Here is a 15,910-nt window from a genome sequence, read left to right as displayed (position 1 = left end):
GGGCATTTGGCCTCCACAGTTCATGTAACACCCATGGCAAGTCTATATATGAGATTAGGTCAATGGACCCTAGCTTCCTAGTGGTATCAAGTTGTAGGGAATCTGGAGGATGTGATCCAACTGTCCACTGACTTTCAGAATTCACTTCAGTGGTGGACAGTCCAATCCAATTTGACCATGGGATGATCATGCCAAATTCCTCAGCCACAAAAAGTGCTGACGACGGATGCATCTCTCCTGGGATGGGGAGCTCATGTAGATGGGCTTCACACTCAGGGAGCCTGGTCCTACCAGGAAACAGGTCTTCAGATCAACCTCCTGGAACTGCGAGTGATTTGGAACGCTATGAAGGCTTTCAAAGATCAACTGTCCAACCAAATCATCTTCATTCAAACAGACAATCAGGTTGCAATGTACTGCACCAACAAGGGGGGGGGGGGGGGGGCACCGGATCTCGCCCTCTGTGTCAGAAAGCTGTCCAGATGTGGCTTTGGCCACGCGATCATGGCATGTTTCTCCAGGCCACTTATCTGGCAGGTGTAAAAAAACAGTCTGGCCGACAAGCTGAGCAGGGTAATGTAACCTCGTGAGTGGTCACTGAATATGAGCATGGCCCGCAAGATCTTCCGAGCGTGGGACACCCCCTTGGTGGATCTCTTTGCCACTCAAATCAATCACATGGTTCATAAGTTCTGTTCCTGGATTCAGGCCCACAACAGACTAGCGTCAGTTGCCTTTCTCCTACATTGGGGAACGGGCCTTCTTTATGCATATCCTCCCATACCTCTAGTGGGGAAGATTTTGTTGAAATTCAAGCAAGACCGCAGAACCATGATCCTGATTGCGCCCTACTGACCATGTCAGATTTGGTTCCCTCTACTATTGGAGTTGTCCTCTAAGAAACCGTGGAGATTGGAGTGTTTTCCAACCCTCATCACAGAACAAAGGATCGCTTCTACATCCCAGCCTCCAGTCTCTGGCTCTCATGGCCTGGATGTTGAGAACTTAGAATTCGCCTCCTTGGGTCTTTCAGAGGGTGTGTCCTGAGTCTTGCTTGCTTCCAGGAAAGATTCCATGAAGAGGTGTGCTATTCTTTCAAATGGAGGAGGTTTGCCGTCTGGTGTGACAGCAAGGCCCTAGATCCTCTCTCTTGTCCTACACAGGCCCTGCTTGAATACCTTCTACACTTGTCAGAGTCTGGTCTCAAGACCAACTCCATAAGAGTTCAGCTCAGTGCAATTAGTGCAAATCATTGGCGTGTAGAGGGTAAGCCTATCTCTGGACAGCCTTTAGCTGTTCGCTTCATGAGAGGTTTGCTTTTGTCAAAGCCCCCTTTCAAACCTCCACCAATGTCATGGGATCTCAGCATTGTTCTCACCCAGCTGATGAAATCTCCTTTTGAGCCACTGAATTTCTGCCATCTGAAGTATTTGACCTGAAAGGTCATTTTCTTGGTGGCTGTTACTTCAGCTCGTAGGGTCAGTGAGCTTCAGGCCTTAATAGTGGATACACCTTATACTAAGTTTCATCACAATAGAGTAGTCCTCCACACGCATCCTAAGTTCCTGCTGAAGGTGGTGTCGGAATTCCATCTGAACCAGTTGATTTTCATGCCAACATTTTTTCCCCATCCTCATACCCACCCTGGCAAAAGCAGCTTGCACACCTTGGACTGCAAGAAAGCATTGCCTTTTACGTGGAGTGGACGAAGCCCTTCAGACAGTCCGCCTAGTTGTTTGTTGCTTTTGGTCCCAACAGGAGGGGAGTCGCCATCGGAAAACGCGCAATCTCCAATGGGCTAGCAGATTGCATTTCCTTCACTTATGCCCAAGCTGGGCTGACTCTGGAGGGCCATGTCACAGCTCATAATGTCAGAGCCATGGCTGCGTCGGTGGCTCACTTAAAGTCAGCCTCCATTGAAGAGATTTGCAAAGCTGCAATGTGGTCTTCAGTCCACACTTTCACTTGACATTACTGTCTTGAGCAGGATACCTGGCGTGACAGTCGGTTTGGGCAGTTGGTACTGCAGAATCTGTTTAGAATCCAGCTCCACCCCCCCCCCCCCCCCCCCCCCCCAGGCCCATTCTGTTCCAGGCTGCACTCTCAGCTAGCTGTATATAGTTCCAGGTCAACCTATGTTATGTCTGTGCCGTTGCGAGGCCCAATTGACTAATGTTTATTATTTTGGGTGGGCCTGGATGCTAGGGATACCCCACGGGTGAGAATAATTCAGCCTGTTTGCCCTCGGAGAAAGCGAAGATGCTTACCTGTAGCAGGTGTTCTCCGAGGACAGCAGGCTGATTATTCTCACCCACCTCCCCTCGGAGTTATTTGTTTATGCTTTTAGACTTAACTGAGGTACGTGCTCGCACAGCGTGCAGGAAGTCAGTCCGCGCATGCGCGCTAGAAGACTCTAGTAAAGCTTTTTGTTTTTGCTATGGGAAAATACCAGTTCCTGGGCTGACGCGGAAGTCGACCCACGTGTGAAAACAGTCAGCCTGCTGTCCTCGGAGAATACCTGCTACAGCTAAGTATCTTCGCTCTCTGGGACAGGGCTGTTTGTGTCTGGAACCTAGACAAAACCACAACTGACAGTATGAAAATTCTGTTGGATGCCGATGCCGTTGTATTTCTAAATAAAGGTGAAATTAAGGGGGAGAGGAAGGGTAACAGGAAGGCAGACTTATTTGGTTGTGATACAGAATTTTACACAGACATATTTCAGATCCTGAAAGTCTCGATATGGTGAACTATCCAATGTTCTTATTTTTATTGGAACAAAAGCCTACTTTAAGGTTATTGGCTTTTTTTTTAATGATGACTCATTATGGGGGTAGCACATATAATTTCAATAGAAAGAGAATACAAACTGGGCAAAGCAAGGGGGGGGGCTTTGTTGGGAGTTTTGATGTTTCAGTGACTATTTCAGAATGTCTTGAGTTGCTGCTATGAGTTTGGAAAGCTTCATGGACATGGAAAATTGACAGGTTTACATTCAATGGAAATTGGTCTCAGAAGAAAGAGTTGAACTGGGATGTTCCATAGGGTTCTCCTCTGTCCCCTTTAATATCTCTGTCTCCTTTGAAAGCTTTGGTGAGAAACTGTGGATTATCTCTTTTTATGCTTAAACTGACGACACAGCTTTTACTACCAGTGTTCGGTGATAGGGGAGTGCAACAGGAGACACTCTCAGATTGTATGTATAATGTTGAGTATTGACTGTCAGTTTCCAAATTTGCTATCCTTGTTTTGGAGCCATTGACTGGGTGTCGTTAACGCTTTAAGTAGTATTTGGTAATGCTATTTTGCCACAAGTAGATCCATTCAAAGTGTTGGGAGAGAAGACAATGGGGTAGGTATCAAGTTTTATAACCATTGTGTTTCAGATTGAATTTGGTGCAGAAATTGTGCTCGAATTTGTAGGATGGTGCATTCCATTCCATTGTGCAGCAGGCGGTAGGAAGTGTGTTAAATTATTGTAATGTATTACATGTTGAGCTAGCGGTTGAAACCTCTTTCGTTTTTCCTCAACCCCACACCCAAAGTTGTTCACAATAAAGTTAACGTGTGTATATTAAGTGTGTGTGTGTGATCAGAAGCAGCTTCTTTAGAAACATGACTGAAACCTTAATAAAATAGTCCCTTAAAGGTACCACTTGCACATCACAGCCAAAAACTAGAAGCACATTGTTAGCATTGTGACATTACCCACCTGATAGGTGAAGCAAAGAGGTAAAGGCCTCTATTTCACATATCGTCATGACATGGGTCCTCACCTCTCTTTCATATCCCCCCTCTCCAACCTTCATCTCTCATAACTCACTACCCCTCCCCACCCTTCATGCATTCTCTCTCATAACTCACTATCCCCTCCCAGCCTTTATGCAGTTTCTCTCTCATAACACCCCTCCCTCAGCCTTCATGCAATCTCTCTCATAACACCCCTCCCTCAGCCTTCATGCAATCTCTCTCATAACACCCCCCCCCCCCCCCAGCCTTCCTGCAGTCTCTCTCATAACTGACCCTCTGCGGCCTTCATGTAATCTCTCTTTCGCACCTTGTCATTGGGCAGCTTGCTATTTTCCTACTTACCTGCAGCAGTTCAGCTCACTGTTGCAAGCTTGAGCTACGCAGTACAGGAAGTTCATTTACTCTTGAGGTTTCAGGTCCCATGAGGCTTGAAACCATGAGAGTACCCAAGCTTCCTGTACAGTGTTGCTTACGTTTGGAACAGTGAGCTTGAACCACTGTGGGCTGGTAGCAAATATTTTCTGAGGCAGCACAAAAATAGGTAACAAAAATTTGGAAGCAAGAGATCTCAGGTGCCAGGGTGCAATTTCTAGGTGACATGCAAGCTCATTTTCAAAGCACTTAGCCTCCCAAAGTTCCATAGAAACCTATGGAACTTAGCCTCCCAAAGTGCTTTGAAAATATGCCTCATGGTGACCTGGCACCTGAGATTTGTTGAGCCTTGAAGGAGCAGATTATTTTTAAACTATTGATGATAACATTTAAATTTCCACATAATGAAGCCCCTAAAATGTCGTAGTTGTAGCTATTGCATTATGTTCCAGAACCCCTACTTTGGTCTTCTCATAAAAGTCTTCTACTGTACCTTAGTAAAGAGATATGAGAAAAGATCTCTGGAGGAAAACACTTTGAGGGTTTCAGTAAACTGGAATAAATTGCCGGATAACTTGATAAAAGAAACCTCAGTATTTTGGGTTAAAGCAAGCCTGCAAGCTTTTCTGTTTCCCAGATTTTCCCGTATGATTTTGTCTTATGTGATTTTGTGATGTATTTAGTTGTTTATATTGTGGTTTTACTTGTACACCATCTTGATTGGTATATTTTCCAAGGTAGCTTTATATGATGCCGCAATATCACACCACCACCTGAGACACTTGGTGTTCAAAAGACAGAGTGTGCGGTATTCATTTTATATAGGAAGTGCCGCAAAAGTTACAGGTTCACTACTGAGTAGACACTTAAATGGCTGGTGTACCGGTTTTTGGTCTACTATCTTTTTTGAGCGTGTTATGTGCATAAGTTTTAAAGGATCCATTGCACAAGACTTCAATTACTCATGTAAATGTCATATCAGGGTATGATGAAGGGTACTTATAGCCCTCTCTATCCCTAATATTAGGTTCAGAGTGGGTTAGCAATGCAAGAAAAGGACGCATAAGTCCAGAATTGCAATAATATTGATAACATTCAGCAATGAAAATTGCTGCAATATCATAATAAAAACCTTGAAAACAGGTATGATTTAAACAATTTATGAAAATAAATATGAGATGAACATAATCCAGTTTTAACCGGGAGAGTATTCCAAAATTTTGCTATTTGAAATGTAAATGACTTCTCATAGAAACTTTTTAGAGATCAGAAAAATAAAAAGAGGAAAGAGCTGAAAAGGAACGATCAATATGGCAGGTGTAGTGAGGGAATAGACAGGAGAGAGGAGAAAGACAAATGAACAGCAGCCAATTGAAGGAGAGTTATCAGACGGCAGACAGGAAAGCAGAAAAGAGAAATCAGAACCAACATGATAGAAAAATAAAAAAAGCACTCAGTACCCCTGCTCTGTAAAGTGCATTTACAATTTTATATCTCAGCAGCTTTAAATGGTGTTTGATGCCAATTCAGCTGTTATTTTGGATACTTTTTTGGCTTTTAAGGAAAAAAAATTCTTAATAGTATGTAAGTTATAGAAGGAGACTTGGACAGTTATTTTCAAAGTGAATTTGTGATAACAGTTATTACATGAAGAAATTCTTGTGAAATAAGTGTTTGTAAAATTAGTTTGATTTTGAGCTTAAGGACTAGTTTTAGACTAATATATTATGGTCTTCCTTTGGAAAGCACTGTTCAGATCGAAAAATGTTCATGATGCCTCAGCCAGTAAGACAGCTCCAGAAATGTTTGGCAGAATGATTAGCGTAGTATGGGCTAAATCTAGTCCTGTCAATCCCTTCTGGAAAGATGGAGGGCAAAGATGGTACTTTAATAGTTGATTTGAACTTGAGCTCAATGGTGGTTTTGCTGAACAGTGCACTGGACTAGTTTGCAATTTTAACAAAGTGTTTTGAAAGATAATAAATAACTTGCACTTACAAAAAAAAAAGAAAGAAAGAAAGGAAAATAAAATGTCCAGACCATAAAGGTAGAAAAAATAATTTTATTTTGAATGCTTTAAAAGGAATATGTTAGCTTTGGGAAATGTGCTTAGTAAATGTCTTTGTATTGAGTTTAGTAGAAAAGGAAATGCATTTCTGTTTTTCTTTCTCCAGTGTTGTTGTACATGCTTATCTTCTTGGGGTTCCCAGCTCAATTTTTGTCTAAATATTTTTCTTTCTTATTTGTGATCCCTTGTTCTGTATTCAGTGGTGTAGGAAGGGGGTGGGGCGGTCCGCCCCGGGTGCACGCCACTGGGGGGGGGGGGGGGGGGGGGGTGTTGGCTCCGTTGGTTCCCTGCTCTCTCTGCCTTGGAACAGGTTACTTCCTGTTCCGGGGCAGAGAGAGCAGGGAACCAGTGGAGCCGACGCAGCTCCCAGCGACATGCCCTCCCGCCCGTCCCTCGCTGCTTTCCTATGTAAGTACACGCTCCGGGGGGGGGGGGGGTGCGCTTCGGAGGGGGGAGGGTGCGCCGTGCTGCACCCGGGGGGGGGGGGGGTGCGCAGCAGTGACCTGCCCCGGGTGTCAGCTGCCCTCGCTATGGCACTGTCTGTATTTGATGAGGGTCTGTCAGTGTGTTGATCAAGTCTCTAGAATGCTGTAATCTGCATTCTCTGGTACGTGAACTGGTCGCTGTTTTGTTGTCTTTTTTTTTTTTTTTTAAAGTTTGTTGTGGAAGTGCATTTTCAGGTAAAAAATAAAATAAGACATTGGATACAAATGATTAAGACAAATTGGAGAGCTTTGGATCTAGAATAACTGTGTGCTGTAGGAGATCCAGTAGTTTATTTTAGAGCCATATATGATGCCTTGTTGTCTTTAAAAATTAAACAGAAATTGCGTATGTAGATGCCATAAATTAATTCATAGTGTGTTTGGTTAGTAAGCATTTTGATATTGTTGCCACTTAGTGTACAGTCCTGTACCCTTTGTGGTGTGATAGTAATGGCAGGTGGGGAACTTGGAGGGGAGGCTCTCCTCTAACAAGTATACTCGTTGGTATCATGGGAGTTGGCAGCTTTGAAGCAGCAGGTTTGTCAGTTTGAAAGAACGTGGCAGAAGAATAAAAAGCTCCTAGCGCTTCTTCACATTCAGCGCATGCTAATTGGTAGTGCCGCTTTGTAAAAGGAGCCTTTAATTTGAGTTTCCTCACAATCTGCCAACCCATTCCCCATAGTCCTTTCCATTTCACAACAGTTCAGTCATGTAATCTAAAGGTGGATTGCTACAGAAATTAAAGAAATGTTACTGTAATGAATACTAATTACAGTGGGAGGCTCTGATTTTGGAAACCATGCAATTTTTTTAAAACTCTGTTGATTAATTTCCAACACTGTTGTAGAGTTGTTAGTGCAAAGAAGAAGCTCATTCCAGGAATTTTAGGCCGATGGTACAATAGAAGCTAGGATCCTACTGTCATAAGACCAAAAAAAGATTTTGTTTTTGTTTGTTTTTTTGTTAACAATTTTTTCTCAGTATGTTGTCCTTTTAAAAAATTTTCAAGGAACTCATTTAATAGAGTAAAAGTGGTCTGAGTCTGTCCTCTGATCGGCATTTAAAATCTTTGCTTAGAATTAAAACCAATATTCGGCACATTCTACACACACTTGCCTTGGGTTACATCTTACTCTGAGTAGTAAACAAGTGGGAGGGATAACCTAGTGGTTAGGTCAGCAGCAGGCAGAGAACCAGGAAAATGAGGGTTCAAATTCTGTTTCTCCCACTGGTGCTACTTATGGTCTTGGACAACTCGCTTCACCTTCCATAGCCTCTGTGATTTAGATTGTATGCCCACTGAGCAGGACAAGATTGAAATTTAAATACATGATTGTAACTTGCCTTATGTTCATATTTGGAAAGGTGAGAATAATTAAATCTAAATATCCAAATCAGTGATCTTGAGAATGGAATGGCTTTCTCTGTACCAAATGAACAAATGTATCATACATTTGTTCATACATCAGTATGAACATCAGTAAGATACATCAATATCATACATTAATCCTTGTCCATTTCCATGTTGTGGTTCCAAAAAACAAGTGGTCAGGCAGACTGCAAAATCCAGACCTAAGAATATTTTAAGCAGACCACAAAAAGATTGTAGAAGTTCAGAATAATACAAAAACACCTTTATTATGCAATAAGAGTGAAGGGTTTTGAACACAGATCCCGACTTGGCCAAGTTTCACCACACAGTTGCTTCAGGAACTAAAATAAGTAGCCTTTCCCTCTCAAATACTTGTGAAGTTGCTGTAGTCAAGTTGGGTCTGTGTTTGAAATTCTCCACTCTTGTTGCATAATATATGTGTTTTTGTATTATTTTGGTCTTCTGCAATCATTTTGTGGGTCTTTGCTATAACAGATAAAATGTTCTTGTTCAGTTCATAAATGTCTTGGAATTTCTGTTTCTAGAGTATAGTTAATTTTTTTCATCTTCCTCTTCATTTTCCAGTTTTCAGCCGAGCTTGACCAACTTGATCATATGTTACCATCACTTCAGAAAGCCACACAAATGTCTGTTTTATGTGGATCAGAGAGAATGGATAACAGTGTGCCTGTTGTAACTGTGAAACCAGAGATTTTGGCAGCATCTCTCCAGTCAAGCGCCGTGGCAAGCACACCCACAACACTTAACAGTATGTACTAGAGAAATATATTTAGTCTATTGTTTATACTGTTAACAAAATGAGAACACTCTCAGATATATGAGATTTTTTAATTCTCATTTGTTGTTACATTAGGTTTTAGTAAGTCTATTGATCAGTATTTATTAATGAAGCTTAATCTTTTGCATTCCTGTGAGAGCAGCAGAACTCAGCGAGTCTGATTTTGAAAAATAGATAAGTGATCCCTTTATAGAAAAACAAATGGTTCCTCGAAACAAGCTGATCTGGTACACATGAAGGGGACAAGCAAAATGTGTAAAAAGTGTAGATGCACTCCTTTTTTTTTTTTTTTTTTTTGCTTTTAAATAGCACAATGATGAAATTCAAGTACAGAGAATTTCTGCTCAAAGCAAAAGTTGAGTGAGCATAGCACTTTTTAAATAAAAACACATGGGTGGTAACATACACAGAGTTACAGTTACAACCCTAACCACATTACCCCATGGCCACACTGGTCTTTATCTGCTGCTGTTTACTATCATACTAGGTTAAGTAACTTCTATGATACTTTGTTCTTTCTGTTAAAAGTCTAAAGCAGGGGGTAACATCCCATTGTATATTGCATGCCACTTTGTTCTTTCTGTTAAAAGTCTAAAGCAGGGGGGGTAACATCCCGTTGTACATTGCATGCCACTTTTTTCCAGATTTATTTACAATGAACCAATCACATGCCACCACACATTTCTTCTCTGCCCCCTACAGCCATCACTGCATTAAAATTAATACCTTGGCTGGTGGGGATGGCCGAGCCCCCTGTGCCATCTGAGCACTGGGGAAGTCGGTATCATGCTTCTAGCTGGTTGACGGCAGGACCTACCCACACATGCTGAGCTCATGAACTGAGCGTGCTTGTGGGTCTAGCATTACCAGCTGGAATCATGTCATTGACTTCCCTGATGCTCCTGTGACACAGGGAGCTCAGGCAGAGAACATATTCAGTTGGCGAAGCTTGAACATTCCCACCAGTTAAACTAGCTATGCGTGCCACACAATACCTCTTGGTGTCCCACATTATGGCACATGCTATAGGTTGCCAACCCCTGGTCTAAAGTCTTCAGTGCATTTAGAATTCTAAGTAGATGTTAAGATGGTGCTACAAAATTTAACTTTCAACACAGACTGAGACCTCCAAGATTTTGGTATTGTCAAGTGATAGCCTCAAGATGGCACTTGACCCTAACAAGTTGTATACAATCAAGAAGACCATGTTTGCTTTTCTTGCCTGTTCTCACAAGTAGGACACCAAGTACCCAGTTTATTTATTTATTTGTTGCATTTGTATCCCACATTTTCCCACCTATTTGCAGGCTTAATGTGGCTTACATAGTACCATGATGGCAAGTGCCAATCCCGGTGTCAGAATTACATAGTGGTAGTTGCGTTGAAGTTCAAGAGTAACAGAGTGTCTTAGGTAGTTGAGGAGGAAGAATTAAGTGTCTTTTTCTGGTACAAGTTTTGTTGTGTTGCAGGGTTCGGGTGTTTAGGTTGGATCGTTGTGGTAGGCTTTCTTGAACAGATAGGTCTTTAATGATTTCCGGAAGGTTGTTAGGTCATGCGTTGTTTTCGTGGTGTTTGGTAGTGCATTCCATATTTGTGTGCTTACATAGGAGAAGCTGGATGCATATGTTGATTTGTATTTTATTCCTTTGCAGGTTGGGTAGTGAACATTTAGGAATGTGTGTGTTGACCTGTTTTATGTTTCTGGTTGGTAAGTCTATGAGGTCTGCCATGTAGATCGGGGCTTTGCCGTGAATAATTTTGTGAACCAGGGTGCAGATTTTGAACGCAATTCGTTCTTTGATTTTGAGCCACAGGTTTGGCGCTTTCATATCGCGTTTTTCCAAATATGAGTCTGGCTGCGGTGTTTTGGGCAGTTTGAAGTTTCTTCATAATTTGTTCTTTATATCCGGCATAGATTGCATTGCAGTAGTCTAGGTGACTTAGCACCATTGATTGTACCAGGCTGCGGAATATTTTCCTCGGGAAGAAAGGTTTTACTCATTTGAGTTTCAATTGTGAAGTGCTGCGTACGACTGGTAGCACTATAGAAATGATTTGTAGTAGTAGTTTGAGTTTCCACATTGAGTGGAACATTTTCTTTGTTGTAATTTTTCCTTGGCTTTCTAGGGTATGGTTTTGATCGATGGTGACTCCTAGAATTTTCAGGCTGTCTGAGACAGGAAGAGTGTAATCTGGGGTGTTTATACTGGTGGGTTTGTACGTGTTGTATTGTGATGATATGATGAGACAGTGTGTTTTTTCAGCGTTGTTTTAATTGAAATGCATCTGCCCATGAGTTCATGATTTGCAGGCTGAGTTCGACTTTGTTTGCGATTTCTGTTAGATCGTGTTTGAATGGGATGTATATTGTGAAATCGTCAGCGTAGATGTAGGGGTTGAGGCCTTGTATGGATAGGGATTTGGCTAGTGGGGTCATCATTAGGTTAAAGAGGGTCGGCGATAGTGGTGAGCCTTGGGGTACTCCACATTCTGGTTTCCATGGTGATGAAATATTCGAGTTTGATATCACTTGGTAAGTTCTTGTGGTAAGGAATCCCTGGATCCAGCTAAAGACCATTCCCCCGAACCCGAAGTACTCTAGAATGTTTAGTAATATTTTTATGGTTTACCATATCAAACGCAATAGACATGTCGAATTGTAGTCGGAGTACACTTTTGCTTGTTGCAATTTCTTGTTTGAATTTGGTTAGGAGTGTGATTATTACTGTTTCCGTGCTGTGGTTGGAGCAAAATCCTGATTGTGATTCGTGGTTGAGAATTTGTTTAAGTAGTCGGTAAGTTGCTTTGTTACCATGCTTTCCAACAGTTTGACTACCAGTGGGATGGATGCTACCAGGTGAAGGTTGGTGATTTAATTTACTTTTTTCTTTGGATCTTTAGGTATTGGGGTGAGTAGTATATTGCCTTTGTCCTTAGGAAAGAGTCCATGTTGTAGCATGTAGTTTAGGTGTGATGTGAGGTCTGCTATGAAGCATTGAGGGGCTGATTTTATTAGGTAGTTAGGGCATGTGCCCAGTTTGCAGTGGGATTTGGCAAACCTGTTGATCGCTTGTGTGGCAAAGGTTTTGATACTACACATTCTTAAACTTTCAACAAAGAAAAAAAGAACACAAGTAAATAAAATTAAAGATGTACACCATTTGACATGTTTGGAAGCCAACCTACCCAGTTCTTTTCCAGCTTTTCTTTTATAGATTGTTCTTGAAGCAAAGGTTTAGTTTATCTAATTCACTATTTAGGTTAGTGGTGACTCCTTAAAACTTTATTCAGTTATAGCTATTACTCTTCCTTAAATGATGCTACCTACAAACCACTTGATTATTACTATTATTTTTATGGCCTCATACTGAACTCTTAAAACTAAAACTGATATTTTATACCTACTGTTAGTAAGCAGGAAAAAGGCTGGCTATCAGTAATATCCATAACCAGAATTCTCTTTGAAACATTTCCAGACCTTAAATGTAATTGCCATTCAGAAGCTGCTTTCTCTTCAGTATATTCCCACCTACATTAACTCTGATCAGTCATAGTTTTCATGTCCTAACTCAGAGACTCTTATTCATTATTCAGTCTGTATCTTGTCTATTCTAACTAGATGGTAAACAGCAAGGAGTAGGGATTATCCTCTATGGGGGTGATTTTATAAAACTTTTTAAAGGGGTACAGCATATTTAACATGTATGAAATAGCTCTTATAAAATTGTGTGGCTGAATACTCCGACAAGATGGTGCATAGGCGTTCCCAATGGCTTTAGTTTGGATGGGTCAACAGCAGAGCTGAGTTGAATGTGCTTAAAATATGCATATACCAGTTAGAGACTCACACACCAAATACACATTTTTCGGAGCAAGTGTACATTTTTATGAGAGCATTTATTTTATTTTTATTTTTGGTACATTTGTACCCTGCGCTTTCCCACTCATGGCAGGCTCAATGCGGTTTACATGGGGCAATGGAGGGTTAAGTGACTTGCCCAGAGTCACAAGGAGCTGCCTGTGCCTGAAGTGGGAATCGAACTCAGTTCCTCAGTTCCCCAGGACCAAAGTCCACCACCCTAACCACTAGGCCTTTTTAACATAGTCACCTTTATATGAAATTACCCCATGTGTGTTTAAACAGCGCTGCATATATCTGTGCGCTATAAAAATTGTAATAATAATAATATACCCATGGTCTCTTTCCTTATCGCACCCCTCCTTCTCTCATCAGTAGGAGATGGCTTGGTAGCTGAAGAATAGATGAGAAGAGCCTGAGAGATGGGATTTGAAAGAATGAGAGAGAAGTTTAGCAGAGTTAGGGACTAAAAGATATACATTGTGAAAGAGGAAATAGGAGAAAGCAAGCAGGTAAATAGCTATCATAATTACTCTTGTTTGAAAAAGAAATATATGTCATGTAGAGAAGTGGGGTTGCTGTCATTTTCAAGCCAGAGGAATCTTTAACCCCCATGGATTGTTTCCAGCTATATATGCGGCACCCAAGAGGGTCTTTTTTATTTAGCCAGGACGGATCATTATTTAATTATCTTTATCTTCTAATTCTGTCAAAACAGCTTCCATCTTCCAGTTATTCTAGACCGCAATGAAACATTTGTGACTTGAATGTTGATTTCTTAACCAAAGGTATCTCTACTGTGCCAGAAAATTTGTCTATCTCCCACTTTACTCCCAAATTTCTTGTGGAATTGATTTTGCTTTAACTTTGAATCACTTGGCACCTTTGCAGACTTCTATGACATTCTGCCAAAAGTATAACTCTAGTCTTAGGCTTCTAAAACAGCATTACCTTCAGATAGTGAGCATGGTGCAAATCACGCATTCCTTCAGTATTGGCCCTCTATAAAGAAATATGTATATATCTTTCAGTATTTAACAGGCAAAAATGCTAAGCTATATGGACAAAAGGATGTAGGAAAAGGAGGAGTTGATGGCTACGGAGGAGGGGCTGACTCGATGGCCCACTTCACCCTTATCTGCTATCATTCTGGGTCTTTAGATTGGATTGTTGTGGTAAGCTTTCTTGAACAGATAGGTCTTTAATGATTTCCAGAAGGTTGTTAGGTCATGCGTTGTTTTCGTGGTGTTTGGTAGTGCATTCCATATTTGTGTGCTTATATAGGAGAAGCTGGATGCATATGTTGATTTCTGTTTTATTCCTTTGCAGATTGGGTAGTGGAGATTTAAGAATGTGTGTGCTGATCTGTGTGTGTTTCTGGTTGGTAAATCTATGAGTTCTGCCATGTAGATCGGGGCTTTGCCGTGAATAATTTTGTGAACCAGGGTGCAGATTTTGAACACGATTCGTTCTTTGATTGGGAGCCAATGCAGTTTTTCACATAGAGGTTTGGCGCTTTCGTATCGCGCTTCTCCAAATATGAGTCTGGCTGCGGTGTTTTGGGCAGTTTGAAGTTTCTTCATAATTTGTTCTTTACATCTGGCATAGATTGCATTGCAGTAGTCTAGGTGACATAGCACCATTGATTGTACCAGGCTGCAGAATATTTTCCTCAGGAAGAAAGGTTTTATTCGTTTGAGTGGGTCAGTGGGACTCTGTTTCTCCTCCGGAGACACCTGCTGTTCGGCGAGTCCCTGCCTTTCTCTCTTCGGCACGAGGGTACCGTGCTTTAGTGTGGGCGACGCTGGCGTTTGAAAGCTGTTTCCGCTGCGGCAGCAGGCGCTCCGCAGCGAAACTCTGTGTGGTGGTGTGTTCGAGGGGAGGGAAGCGTTGAAGTTCACCTTCTCCGAGCAGCCTTTTCCCACGCTAAAATGGGAACGCACACCTTTTTGCCGGCATGGCCCTCTCTTTTCTCCTGATATCGGCTCTGATCCTTTCCTGCCCTGCGGCCTCGATGTGAGTGGGAGGTGGGACGGCTTCTCCTAAAGGACATTGTGTTCAATTAGAGACTGCTGGTACAGAAGATTCCGCTTTATTTTCTTCAGCCTTTGGTGTCCTTTACCAAAATCACTGTTGTCAGAAACTGTTTGCATGTAGCTGAGGCAGTGGCACAAATTCTTCTCAAACTGCCCCCACTATGCAAGGAGATCCAAGGGAAGAACAGAACTACTTTAAGCTGTTTCTGTATCTTCTGAGCAGGATCTCCTCTGCTCTGGGACCCTTAATTTAAACCCATCTCAGGCAGATGGATTCTAGATGGTAAGTTTTCCAGAAGGAATCTGATGGCCCTGCGATGCGCCTTGTTTTTTTTTCGGGATGCATGTCAGCCACTCTGGGGTCTTCTCTGGGACAGGGGGCTTCTGACCTCCCCCACCCCCCCAGCTCATTCTGCTGCTCTATATGCCTATATGTTACTGAAGTCTGGTATTGGAATTGACAGTTCCTTTTTAGTTCAGCCTTTGGAGTTTTCTGGCTTGTTCCCTATGTCAGTCTCTTCTGATGGACCTTGCCTCAAAGAGAGGATGTTTACTCTCCAGCTCAGCAGTGGGGTCCATTGTTCTCCTGTTTTCCTCTTTTCAGAGGGAGTCCCTTTCTGCACAGAGGCAGCAAGAATCACATAAGCTGGAAAGCCATGTTTGCCGAAGTGTGTTCTTTGAGGGCAATAGGCCTCATTGTCTCGGGTTGGGCCTGTCTGGTTTCTACTTGTCTGGGAGACTGCCTGAGAAATCGGAATACCAGCTGCTGTAGGTTTTCTTTTGTTTCTGCACCTTTATAAGGAACTTTCTAGGCTTAGTGTCTTTGGCTCCACATTTCTGTGGGAAATGTTACATATTGTTATTTTCTGGGGCTAGTGTTCTGGTCTCCATGGTAACCATAGAACCTCAGTGCTGTCATGGGGGCATTTTCTCCAGGTGCAGTAGTTTAAGCAAAATAGTTTTATTTGTCTGGAAGATGGTTGGCTTTCAGCCTGAAGGTCACAGGTTTAAGGCTGGTGTGTGCATCATATTAGAAGCTATGGCCCTCAACTCCTTTTCTATGGAGCATATTTTACTTCCCTTTCTCATATTGCTTGCCTTGCCAAGCAGTTCTTTGCATAGCTGGGACAGTTTACACTATGCTACAGTGCCAAAGGGTTAGCTATGGT

At 42.1% G+C, this 15,910-nt stretch overlaps 1 protein-coding gene across 5 annotated transcripts in view; it reads left to right on the top strand.

Annotated features, from left to right (window-relative positions):
• Positions 1-15,910, top strand: part of NCOA1 (nuclear receptor coactivator 1) — a 660,387-nt gene that overhangs the window by 435,436 nt on the left and 209,041 nt on the right. For all 5 annotated transcript variants that reach the window (XM_030198687.1, XM_030198689.1, XM_030198688.1 and 2 more), the window contains one exon: positions 8,633-8,816. In XM_030198687.1, coding sequence (XP_030054547.1) covers positions 8,633-8,816 — 184 coding nt within the window. The remainder of the gene's footprint in view (positions 1-8,632; positions 8,817-15,910) is intronic.

Source organism: Microcaecilia unicolor, chromosome 3 (genome assembly GCF_901765095.1).
Source record: "Microcaecilia unicolor chromosome 3, aMicUni1.1, whole genome shotgun sequence".
Taxonomy (NCBI): Eukaryota; Metazoa; Chordata; class Amphibia; order Gymnophiona; family Siphonopidae; genus Microcaecilia; species Microcaecilia unicolor.
Note: the sequence above shows the minus strand (reverse complement) of the source record. Positions and strands in the feature narration are given on the sequence as shown.